Source organism: Centroberyx affinis, unplaced genomic scaffold (assembly GCF_046629955.1).
Source record: "Centroberyx affinis isolate AG114_WGS23_722 - 3 ecotype Tasmania unplaced genomic scaffold, CSIRO-AGI_Caff_v1 ptg005245l_1, whole genome shotgun sequence".
Classification (NCBI taxonomy): domain Eukaryota; kingdom Metazoa; phylum Chordata; class Actinopteri; order Beryciformes; family Berycidae; genus Centroberyx; species Centroberyx affinis.
The window spans coordinates 1-12,326 of NW_027282611.1; the positions used below are offsets into that span (position 1 = coordinate 1).

General features: G+C 43.8%; 1 protein-coding gene across 1 annotated transcript; it reads left to right on the forward strand.

Moving 5' to 3' along the window:
- The first annotated feature begins 2,344 nt into the window (after positions 1 to 2,344).
- Positions 2,345 to 8,738, forward strand: sra1 (steroid receptor RNA activator 1). Its single transcript, XM_071546371.1, has 6 exons — positions 2,345 to 2,471; positions 3,474 to 3,578; positions 4,541 to 4,627; positions 4,938 to 5,092; positions 5,945 to 6,053; positions 7,240 to 8,738. Exons 1-6 carry the CDS (start codon positions 2,447 to 2,449, stop codon positions 7,578 to 7,580), a joined length of 822 nt encoding a protein of 273 aa, XP_071402472.1. The 5' UTR covers positions 2,345 to 2,446; the 3' UTR covers positions 7,581 to 8,738.
- Positions 8,739 to 12,326: the final 3,588 nt, after the last annotated feature.

Consider the following 12,326-nt stretch of genomic DNA (forward strand, 5'->3'; position numbering starts at 1 on the left):
TTTTACCTACCGTCATAGTTGACTATGATGATGGCTAACATGTAATCCTTGCCCATCATGGCTCCGCCCTCTGATGCGTGTGTTCCAATCAGCTGTTCCTCCTCCAGCACACACACACACACACACACACACAAACACACACACACACACACACACACACACACACACACACACACACACAGCAGACGAGAGGCCCAGTTGCCAGAAGATAGACGCTGTAGCCCTCTGTCTGTCTGTCTGTCTGTCTGTCTGTCTCTCTATCTGTTTCTGTCTGTCTGTCTCTCCAGCTGTATGTCTCTCATCCTGCGTCCTCTCTCTCTCTCTCTCTCTCTCTCTCTCTCTCTTCACAGCGGACAAACGACAACAACAACAATCCACTTCTTGTTTTTGTTTCTTTCCCGGCGTTTTCTCTCTCTCTCCCTCTCTCCCCCCTGTCTGTCCATCGGTGGTGGACGGATGCTGTTTTCCTCTCTCTCTCTCTTCCTCTCTCTCTCTCTCTCTCTCTCTCTCTCTTCCTCTCTCTCTCTCTATCCTATTATATAGTGCAGTGATGCAGGCAGGGCCACTCCCTCTCTCCTCTCCTCTCTCTCCTCCTCCTGGTGACGTAGACCCATCCCTCCCTCCCTCTCTCTCTACACTGTAAAAAAAATTTCAATTTTATACCATTTTGTTTTTTTACACACTCTCACATTTAACAACAATCTGCCTCGAGTCTTGAGTTTCTATTCCTTTTGCTCACAAACCAAACCCTTTACTTTTATCCCTGAAATGTCCTTAATTTCTCTATTACATAAACATTAATTATCCATTAAAAATAACATAGCTTAATAAAATAAGGTTAGTATCATGGGTTTTTAAGGGATTTATTCATGGGTTGATTCACAGAGACTCTAGAAATTAAGGGATTGTTTGTGGTTATTGAGTTATTAATGGAAAGTTCCTGTCTCCCTGAATTTTCCATTAAATTAGAAAGTAAGCAGTCAAACATTAAGGGGAGTTTAAGGAGGTTTTGATGGGATCTCCATTAATAACTATTTTTTGCATGAGGGTTGAATTATAAGGTTATTTTAAGGGATTGCTGGTTGGTTGAGCCAGTTTGCATCTGGTCTGACTGGAGAAACCTGTTTTCTACAGTGTGGCCTGATGGATTTGTTGTTGCAGGATTTGTCCCAGAGTGGAGCGCCATCTAGAGGCAAATCAAGGCAGATTCAAGACCGCCAACCAGAGCTTAGATCACATTTCATTAGTTGAATCAGAATCAGGCCGGTATGAACTGACAATAACCAATAACTGATAGGAAGAACATCAGCCTGTTGATGTCTGCAACAAAATCAATATTTGTATCATGACAGCTTTGCAGGAATAAAGATCGACCTTTTATTTACCTTCTTGCCTCTATCCAGTAATCCCTTAAAATACCCTTACATTTACATGAATTCACCTGTTAATTCATGCAAATCCCCTTAAAATTAATGAAGGGAGTTATTAATGGAGGAGACCCCATCAAACACCCCTTAATTTTTGACTTACTTTCTAATTTAATGTAAAATTCAGGGAGACAGGAACTTTCCATTAATAACTCATTAACAACCCTTGAAGCCATGCATGAAAGGCATGAAAAATCCCGTAATTACTAGTAATTAAGGGATTTTTCATTAAAGGATTTTTCATTCATGGGTTGATTATCAACCCATGAATAAATCCCTTAAAAACCCATGATACTAACCTTACTTTATTAAGCTGTGTTATTATTAATGGATAATTCATGTTTATGTATGGAGAAATTAAGGACATTTCAGGGATGAAATGAAGGTTTCTTGGGGGTTTTTTATTGCAAGGAAAATGTACAAAACAATGTAGGGAAACCAAAATACAATAAAACCAACAATGTTGGATATGTAGTTGTAGCACAAAAGAAAACAATATCAAATACGCACAATCAAAAATTCAGCAGAAGAATCACAAAGGCACAAGGTGTGAGAAATTAAAAGAGCAAGGAATGGGACATGGACATATATATATTTGTGGTCTTTCTGATCATTTTCGTCATATGTTTCAATGATTTAAAGTAGTTGGCAAAATTAATTATAAACAAGGTGAAAGAGGGTGTGCTTCCTTTCCATTTACATGCGTGTATATTTACCCAGAATAATAACAAGACTGACAGTGTCAGAAATGTTAACATCCAGATTGTCCATAAAATAAATGACATCCACATAAGTCAAATGTGTTATTCATTTTTAGTGACAGCCAACTGCGGATATCAGACTGCTTACTGAATGAAGGGATGAAATTAGGGTGTTTGGTTTGGCAGTGGGTCACGCGGAACAGGAAGTACGACACATTGGCCACGCGTCCCGGAAAAAAACAGTTTAGCTTAGCCGTTAGCTTAGCTGCTGCTTCCTCACCGTTAAGACAGCTGTGGAGACAGACAGGAGAGTCCAACATGGAGGACATGTTCATTAAACCAGGTGAGAGTCTCTAACCAGTGGGTGAAGGTACTGATGACGTCTGTCGTGTGTCTGTGAGGCTAACTGCTAGCTCGTTAGCTCGGCTGCTTTGGTCCCAGCCCAGAGACGCTCCTTTCTGTCGTGTTGATAGAGTTGCAGGCCAAAGTCCATTCAGAAATCTGTTAACTGTAATGCTCCGTTGCTTCTCGGCAACATCACACACCTCCTAAAACATGGCTTGGACATTTTACAACTCATTCGGATGTTCTGGGAAGTTCGGCATACAAGTGATTCCCCAAGCAGCAATTATGTCAATAAAATTTAAACTTTTAGTTCTGGTTCGCCTTTGTTTTCTCCCGTCTTCTTGTACCAAATTACAGTGGAGGGCGGTAGTGAGCGGTGTAAACCAATCCAGTAAATAGAGATTTTATTGAAATAAGTTGTTCTTTGGTCGCTCAACTATATGCCGAATTTACCAGAAGACCCTATTGATTCGCAGAAGTCCCAAGTCATGCTATCCGAGGTGTGTATGTTTGCCGATAGGCAAGGCAACCATAAAGTGCCCAATTTTCGAATGGAATTTGGCGTTGGCTCTCTTCATACAAGTGAAAACGGCTATTTCAGTATACTACTTCATATGCTACTTCATAAATATAATCGGTATGAATTCCAAAGTGAACACACTGACTCTGCTCTGGCTGAATGAATGTCACTCAGGCTAAACACGTTATGGGTTTCTGTTTCAGTCATGAAGCGTCTGTGTTTTTATATCTGTCTGAAATATTGACTTTGATATTGAATTTCAAACAGCACTGTTTTTCCCAAATTGATCTGTAGTGTTTTGGAATGAAAGCCTGAATATAGAGATGAGCCACAGACAGACTGGTCATACTGCTCATTTAAAAAAAACAACTCAACTTTCAATGAAAAAATAAGGGTTGAAACAAACTCCATATAAACCATTACGCAATGGCTTCCATGATGTCAGTAAAAGATCTGTCTGTCTGTCTGTCTGTCGCCTAGGTAACCAGGAGCGGGGTTGGAACGACCCCCCCCAGTTCTCCTACGGCCTCCAGACGGCCCGCGGACCGAGGAAGAGCCTCCTCACCAGGAGAGCCCCTCCTGCAGGTAAGCTGCTGCCGGGCCGCAGGGTCCAGTACACATGACTGTACTCACTGTACTGTAACCACATGAAGTACTACTGATACTACTACTGCAACTAGTACTACTGCTATGGGTACTACCTCTGCTACTGGTATTACTACTGGAACTAGTACTACTGCAACTATTCCTACTTCTGCTACAGGTATTACTACTTACAGCAGTACCACTTCTGCTACTGGTATTACTTCTGCAACTAGTACTACTTCAACTAGTACTACTTCTGCTACTGTTATTACAACTGCTACTGCTGTATCTAGTACTACTGCTACTAGTATTTTGCTGCTACTGGTGTTACTACTGCTCAGTACTCCTGCCGGTGGGTGGTTGTGGGTCATGTGACTGTGGATCAGCCAGGTGGTGAACAGGTGTGACAGGAGCTGCAGGTATCGGTCGGCTGCTTGTGATGACATCACGCCGTCGGCTCGGTCTCCTCCGGTGCTTTGTTTATGTTTTGCTCGGTTCAGATGGATCCGGTTCCTCTGGCTCGTTCTGCTCACTGTGTTTTCCCGCTGGGTCGACTCGCGGGTCGCCGGGTGGGAATGTCTTTTTTTGGAGCCGATCTATAAATAGCTTTGCTTTGTCTCTGTTGCTGTGCATGATGGGACTGTTTGGCTTCGGGTCCGGTGTTTCTGTTTAAGGCCTCGGTTTGTTCCCAGAAGGTCCGTGGGTTGGTGTTGCTGTTCCATTGTTTCTGTCTGTGTGAGCCGAGGCCTTTTCTTCCTCTGTGTTTTCATGAGTTTCAGGATGAGGATGGCGATGACGCGGTGAAAGGCCACGCCCACAAAGTGCAGAACAAGTGAAACAGGCGAGGCCTTCTGCTGCGTCATCGCCATTCTGATCTATTAAGGGTGTTAGGATTCTGTTTTCCAAACTCTTCATCTCAACTTTAACACCTCAAAGTCATCTTGTCCCTGATTGGTCCCCAGGTCCGGGAGCCCCGCCCCCTGCCCCTCCCTCTTCCAGCCCTCTGGCTCCACCCCCATGTGGGACAGCCCCGCCCCCTGCACACCGAGGTGAGGAAGTAGAGGATGAATATGTTTAGAATGCTTTAGATTACAGACTTGCTTTTATGCCATTTTCCCACTTCTGATCTAGTGTTGTTTCTTATGTTTTTTTAATCTTATTTCTTTTATGTATTTTTTTCCCAACCAAGTTTCCTTTTTTATGTCCTCATGTAGTTTATTTCTCACTTATTTTGTTTTTATGGCTTCCTGTGAAGCGGTACAGAAACTCTGCTTTTTATTATTGTTTTTTATTTTTAATGCTTAGCGTGTGGAACTCAAACTCAAATCCACTTTGACCTTCCTTATTTCCTCCTCCTAGCTCCTCCTCCCTGTATGGCCACGCCCCCTCCCTCGCTGGGGACAGCGGCGTATCAGAGAGACCCTGGCAGTAGCCAATCAGAGAGCGAGCCTGATGTGGAGGGCGTGGTCTCTGTGCTGAACTGGGCGCTGAGCGGCTGTCGACAAGCTGTTCCAGTGAGTCTGCTGGTTTTTATCCTTCAGACAGAAACAGAATTCTCCACATGTTGGTTTTCTTCTTCATCTGTCCCAGAGCTTCATCTTCCACCAAGACCTGAGCTTCCTCACATCCAGTAACTGGAATAGAATGGAGCTTTTGGCTGCTGCATTTTCTATAGTGAAACAGTTCAGAGAGCTGCTGGGCGAGCGAGCTTCACTCTACACTACAATTACATTTACAATTTCACATTTAGCAGACGCTTTTATCCAAAGCGACTTACACATGAGATTCATGAGCATCACACCCATAAACATCTGATAAAAAGACAGAATAACATCAGAGCATCGGATCGTAGCAGTAACAAGTCAATTCTACTTTAGAATGAAGATTTGTTTCAAGCATAACACCAAAAATAGTTCCAAGTGCTAAAAAATGACATCTCTAATATGTCCAGGTCTCAGTCTGAACCTGGTTCCTCAACATTTCCACCGCTTATCGTTGAGAGAGAGGGAGAGAGAGAGAGGGGGAGGGAGAGGGAGAGGGAGAGGGAGAGGGAGAGAGGGAGAGAGATATCTTGTTGGATTTCCACTTTGATGTTTTTCTGCAGAAGTAATCTGCAGAGGCTCTGCCTCGGTTCAGAGGGGGGGACTCGAGTCACATGACTTGGACTCGAGTCACATGACTTGGAGTCGAGTCAGACTCAAGTCCCAGTTTTAATTGCTTGAGACTTGACTTGATGCATGAAGAGAAGACTTGAGACTCGACTTGACTTGGGTTCTGGTGACTTGGGACTTGACTTTGACTTGTGCTTTGATGGACCTCTGAGGCTCAGATGTCCTGACTGACCCTGTGACCTCTGACCTCTGCAGGCTCAGGTGTGTGATGACGTGGCGAAGAGGCTTCGTCTGCTGGAGGTCAGCTGGAGGTCAGGAAGACTCTCCCTGCCGGTCAGAAGACGAATGCACAACCTGACACTGGGTAACCTGTCTGTCTGTCTGTCTACCTGCCTGCCTGTCTGTCTGTCTGACTGTCTGACTGTCTGACTGTCTGTCTGACTGTCGGTCTGTCTGTCTACCTGTCTGTCTGACTGTCTGTCTGTCTGTCTGCCTGTCTGTCTGTCTGCCTGCCTGTCTGTCTGTCTGCCTGCCTGTCTGTCTGACTGTCGGTCTGTCTGTCTACCTGTCTGTCTGACTGTCTGTCTGTCTGTCTACCTGTCTATCTGATTACCTTTCTGACTACCTGTCTTTTTAGTTGAGTTTATTTGACGAAGACAAGAAGCAGGATCATCTCACAGCTGGTTGGTTCAGGTTAACACAGTAAACTCACAGACTCAAAGATAACACAAGTGCATTTGGCTCGTCAATAAACAACAACAACAATCAATACCACAGTATCTACAAATTTGAACAAATGCAATGAAAACAATAAAGACTTAATGCATCAAAGCCAAGTCACAACCACTTCATGACTCTAACCTCTTCCTCCCCGCCGCTGGCTCCATCGTTACAAACGCAGGTCGCACGGCCGAGCTTTGTTCAGACACACAGAACTTTATTTTACATTCTAGTCAAGATAACAAGTTTTCCAAAGACACCAAATGTGTCAGGCTGAATTACAGGGAAATGTGTAGAAAATGAGGCACAAACATGTAGATTTTTTCCATTTGATGTAATGGTGCAGCCATAAAAACATGGCGTCTTGTATTTGAATATTTCATTCAATAGAAGCAGCTAGAGCTTGAGTCTGAACAGCAGACACAGAATACGGACGTGACATTGTTGTACAGTTAGGAAAAAAAATGTTTTTCTAACTTTGAAGCTATTTAAGGGTAAAGTCAGCTAAAGTCAGGGTACAAGGGGTTAATACTAAAACTAGCTAGATGAGTTGTACCTCTGATGTCATCATCTGTTCCACTCCAGAGCTCCTGAGCATCTAAACGGCCGCCGACCGGTCAGTGTATAAAATCTGAGTAAAGCAAGATCACCTACACTTGATCTCTGATCCTAAACTGAACCACTGAGCCACCGTCCAGTCCCACTGACCAAACGCAAGTCTGGTCTGGACTGTAATGTTGTACGGATCACGGATCCACTACGGTCCGTTACACCACTATTTCTCACCACCTGTCTGACTAACCTCTCTCTCGCTCTCTGTATCTCTATAGAGTTGAAGTCTGGTCAGTGGGACTCGGCTGATGAGATCCACCGCTCTCTGATGGTGGACCATGTGACCGAGGTCAGCCAATGGATGGTGGGCGTCAAGCGACTCATCGCTGAGGCCCGGAACCTCAGCCCAGAGCTGTTAGAACCAGTCCAGGACTCTGCAGAACCAGTCCAGGACCCTGCAGAACCAGTCCAGGACCCCGCAGAACCAGTCCAGGACCCCGCAGAACCAGTCCAGGACCCCGCAGAACCAGTCCAGGACTCTGCAGAACCAGTCCAGGACCCCGCAGAACCAGTCCAGGACCCCGCAGAACCAGTCCAGACCACTACCTCCCAGTCCTGACTCTGAAACTGCTGTTTTCACAGGACTCTGGTTTCTCTTCTTCACTCTTTGCAAACTTTGAATCTTTTCTTCAAAGCAGAATTCGGTGTCTTTATTCCAGACGTACATGTCCACACTTCACCAGAGGGGTCAGAGGTCAGCGGCCCAGGAGCAGGAAGGAGTTCAGTGACTTGCTCAAGGACAGTTCAACAGGGACACACGGTTCACATCGTTGTGGGGATCAAACCTCCGACCTGCTGCAGAGCTTTCATAATCTGCCGTCTTGAGTTTGAAACGCTCACCTCTGTCTCCCAGAGGGGCGGAGCTAACCATGATCTGGCAACTATGTAGTCTGGCTCTTTAGGATGTATGTCTGGTTTTTATGGGTTTCAGACATTAACTTTCACACCTCATTCAGCCAGAAGACAATACAGCAGCGAACAACAATGTCACATCGCTGTTGAAAATGACACATCTGCAGCAAGTCAGGTTTCCAGGCAGGAAGAGAAGACTGGAGGCTCATGGAGTTTGACTCCAAACCGCTGGAACCCAAACGCCCACAGAACGAATCTGAAACACTGTGAACATGAGGTGGCAGTTTAGTTGGACTGTTTCTCTGGACTGTTTCTAGACTCTGGACAGTTTCTGGACTCATCTATCCGAATCATATGATGCAGTTCTACCAATCATGTAAGATGTAAGCGCTCTATGCATTAATTGTCAACTTCATTTTAATGATGCTGTTGATGATTCTTTAATTATCAAACTTTGTAATGAAATGTAACAGGAATCTAATAATGGTTCCATCGTTGTGAGCTCAGCAGTGAGTCTGGTTTTTGGTTCATTTTCGCTTCGGCTCCAAAACATTCAAGAGATTTGGAAAAAGAGCGGCTAGCTGCTGTCTGGGCGCTCTGAGAAGATTGTAACAAACCTTGTATGTTAACAGTAACAGAAAGTATGACTATATCTTCATAACATTATGAATATGAACCTATATGAAGAAATGCAGAATGTATGTCTGAGATTTGTTCAAAATGTCAGTTTTGAGAGCGTACTTCCAAACTAAGACCAGATGCTGTTGTTAAGCTGATATTAAAGCTTCGATCAGGTCTTACTCTGTGGCTCCATCTGGTGAAACATCGTCACTCCATGATGCTTCACTGTTGTCCATCATGAAATTGGGGGAGGGACGATGGACCCGGTCCCGGTCCATCGTCCCGGTCCATCGTCCCGGTCCCGGTCCGTCCGTCACACTCAATAACTCAGAGGCTGCAGATCGGATTTTGACAAAACTTTGGGTTTTTGGTGCCATTGCTCTGTTCTGGCATTTGTAGCCACAGCAGGAGCTCAGTGGAGTCTGTGGTGCTTCGGTCGGTCAGTCGGTCGGTCGGTGACACCAGTGACCACACGTCACCACCCGTCACCACACGTCACCACCCGTCACCACACGTCACCACCCGTCACCACACGTCACCACCCGTCACCACACGTCACCACACGTCACCACCCGTCACCACACGTCACCACACGTCACCACACGTCACCACCCGTCACCACACGTCACCACCCGTCACCACACGTCACCACCCGTCACCACCCGTCACCACACGTCACCACACGTCACCACACGTCACCACACGTCACCACACGTCACCACACGTCACCACCCGTCACCACCCGTCACCACCCGTCACCACCCGTCACCACACGTCACCACACGTCACCACACGTCACCACACGTCACCACTAGCACCGTTTCTGTCCTGTGCCGCTGTATCACAGGGTGCGCTCCAAAAGTCTGTGCTGGTGCACTGCTGTGTGCCGGGTGGGTGTGGCTTCCACTCCAGTGAAAATCCAATCATCTTTCACCTTTCATAAGAAACTTAGTTGAGAAAGCCAATGGAATCCTTTTCAGTACATCCATTTCTCTGCAACCATATAAGACATTTTATGACCAAGTGCACTTGGAATAAATTCTATTCGACTGCTCCTTCAGGTCATTAAACCACATTAAGCTGTCATATTTAATAGTTTGGGGGAATTTTACAGCATTATCATTTTATTACAAGTATTTCTGTTTTTTACCCAGAGCTTTTCTTTTGATGGCAGTAAATAATTAGGATAAGTAGGCCCCTTTTAATTATTTCAGATTTTATTTTTCATCAGTTTTAGGTAATTAAACCACATTAAGTCACATTGAGCTCAATCGTTTTCATGCCATCTGCTATTGGCTGATTTTGGTGCCAGGTGATGTCACCACAAACATCAGCCAATAGAAGATGGCAGTTTCAATAACATGCTTTTTACCATTTCATCTGCATTCAAAGTAGTTATGAGATATTATTAGTTTAGGTTCTCACATCCCATAGTCCACTGCAAAACTCACATCCCCACTGTATTATATGAATAACATTTGTTGACTGAAATCTCAGATGGAAACTTATAAATCAACACAGACCCCAAAGGCCGGCCACTAATGACAAAATGACAGTGACTGATGAAAAAATAAGTTGTTGTTACTTTTGTTGTCGCCCTCTCTAAATATCAGATGGGAGTTGAATTATATAAAACCTAACATTATATCCCTCCCCCGTCCCTGGTTCATTTTCCTCATAATTAGTCACTGTCCTCCCACACTGAGCTGCTGACAGGAGAAATGGCAGAAAAGTTAATTTCTCTGGTGGAAGTTTTCCTTCTGCTTTGATTTCCTCCAGTAAACGGGAACATCGACGGCGTTTGGTTTCCTGGTCGTTCAGGAGAGGAAACTGACGGATCTGATGTTAGAAGAAGAGACAGAAAAAATAGAAGTAGAGTGACTATTATACTGTATAATAGTAATATTAGTGGAGTTCACTATTTTGGCTAAATTGAAAAGATGGAGTTCCTTGGGACAAAATCTTAAATTAAGTGAGGGTCTGGAAAACTCTGCTGGTTTATCTGAGTTTCATCAGAGCCAAAACACTCTGACTGAAGAAGTTTTGAGATGAAGATTTAGAAATCAGATCAGTTTAAGAACTCATTCCTGTAGTGTGTTCAGGGTTTGTTTGGTTTGTGTTTGGATCACTGACTGGGGATTTAATACGGGTGGAGCTGTAATACTGCACTAATGACCTTTGACCACCAGGGGGGAGCAGAGGACTGCTGACCTCTGTCACTGTGTGTGTGTGTGTGTGTGTGTGTGTGTGTGTGTGTGTGTGTCTGGGCCAGGATAGTACTAGGTTGAGGCAGAGGTAAGGACTGGAGTCACATGACTTGGACCCGAGTCAGACTCGAGTCCCAGGTTGAATGACTTGACTTGACTTGATGCATGAAGAGAAGACTTGAGACTGGACCTGACTTGGGTTCTGGTGACTTGGGACTTGACTCTGACTTGTACTCTGATGACTTGAAAAGGTTTCTAAAGTCTTGACTTGAGATCTTGTGTTTGTGTAAATGACTTAGATTGAAAGTGATGAGATTTGTTCCAGCAGACGACTGAATTTAAATTCTGTTTTCTGAATTTGTATGGAATGATTGAATTTATTGAAGTTGAAACTGATTATAGAAATCAAACTCATGATGGTCTTACCAAGTTTTTATCCTATTAAAACCATATTGCATTGAAAAGTCCTAGATATTTAGTTTTCTTTAAGATATTAAATTGATACTGGACTCTTGATTTGTTCTGCCTTGACTTGCTGTTCTACATTTAGACTTGAGACTGACTCGGGACTCGAGTGAAGCTGACTTGGTCACATCTCTGGGTTGAGGTGTTGTTCCACTCATAAGTCTGTTTATGAAGTTACTGCAGTTCTCTGATAAGAACAAATGCAGTAACACATAGCATCAATACTAGCATATACTTAACAAATGATACAATTTGGAATATATAGTTAATATTCTGGTCAGTAATAAGAATAGTCGTAATTATATGCATAAAATCACAATGACATAATATTACTGTTGTATCCATAAACCAATGACAGTTGCTGCGATATTTATTCTTCACCAGTGAATCAAATTCGTATGAAATCCCTCTGCTGGTTCAGATGCATTTCCATGATTCAGGCTGTGTAGATGTGCATCATGACATCATGACATCATCTGCAGCTGATGCAGTGTGTAGGTGTGTCCGTCAGAACGATACGAGCGATACACATTCCCCATCACACACAGCTATGAAACACACAGCTATGAAACACAGCTATGAAACACACAGCTATGAAACACAGCTATGAAACACACAGCTATGAAACACACAGCTATGAAACACAGCTATGAAACACACAGCTATGAAACACAGCTATGAAACACACAGCTATGAAACACAGCTATGAAACACAGCTATGAAACACACAGCTATGAAACACAGCTATGAAACACAGCTATGAAACACACAGCTATGAAACACACAGCTATGAAACACAGCTATGAAACACACAGCTATGAAACACAGCTATGAAACACAGCTATGAAACACACAGCTATGAAACACAGCTATGAAACACAGCTATGAAACACACAGCTATGAAACACACAGCTATGAAGCACAGCTATGAAACACAGCTATGAAGCGATGAAGTGAAGCAGAAACACGACATGCTGTTTGACTTCAGAGCCACTGAGCAGCTCAGCAGAGTAAAGCTCTGTTCACAAATCACTGGAAAGCAGTGATTCTACTGGCTTACTGCTTTTATAAAATCGCACTTTAATAACACACATAACACATTAATTGTATTGCATTATTTTTGTATTCTTTCTCTTCTTTTTGTTTAATCTAATTAGAAT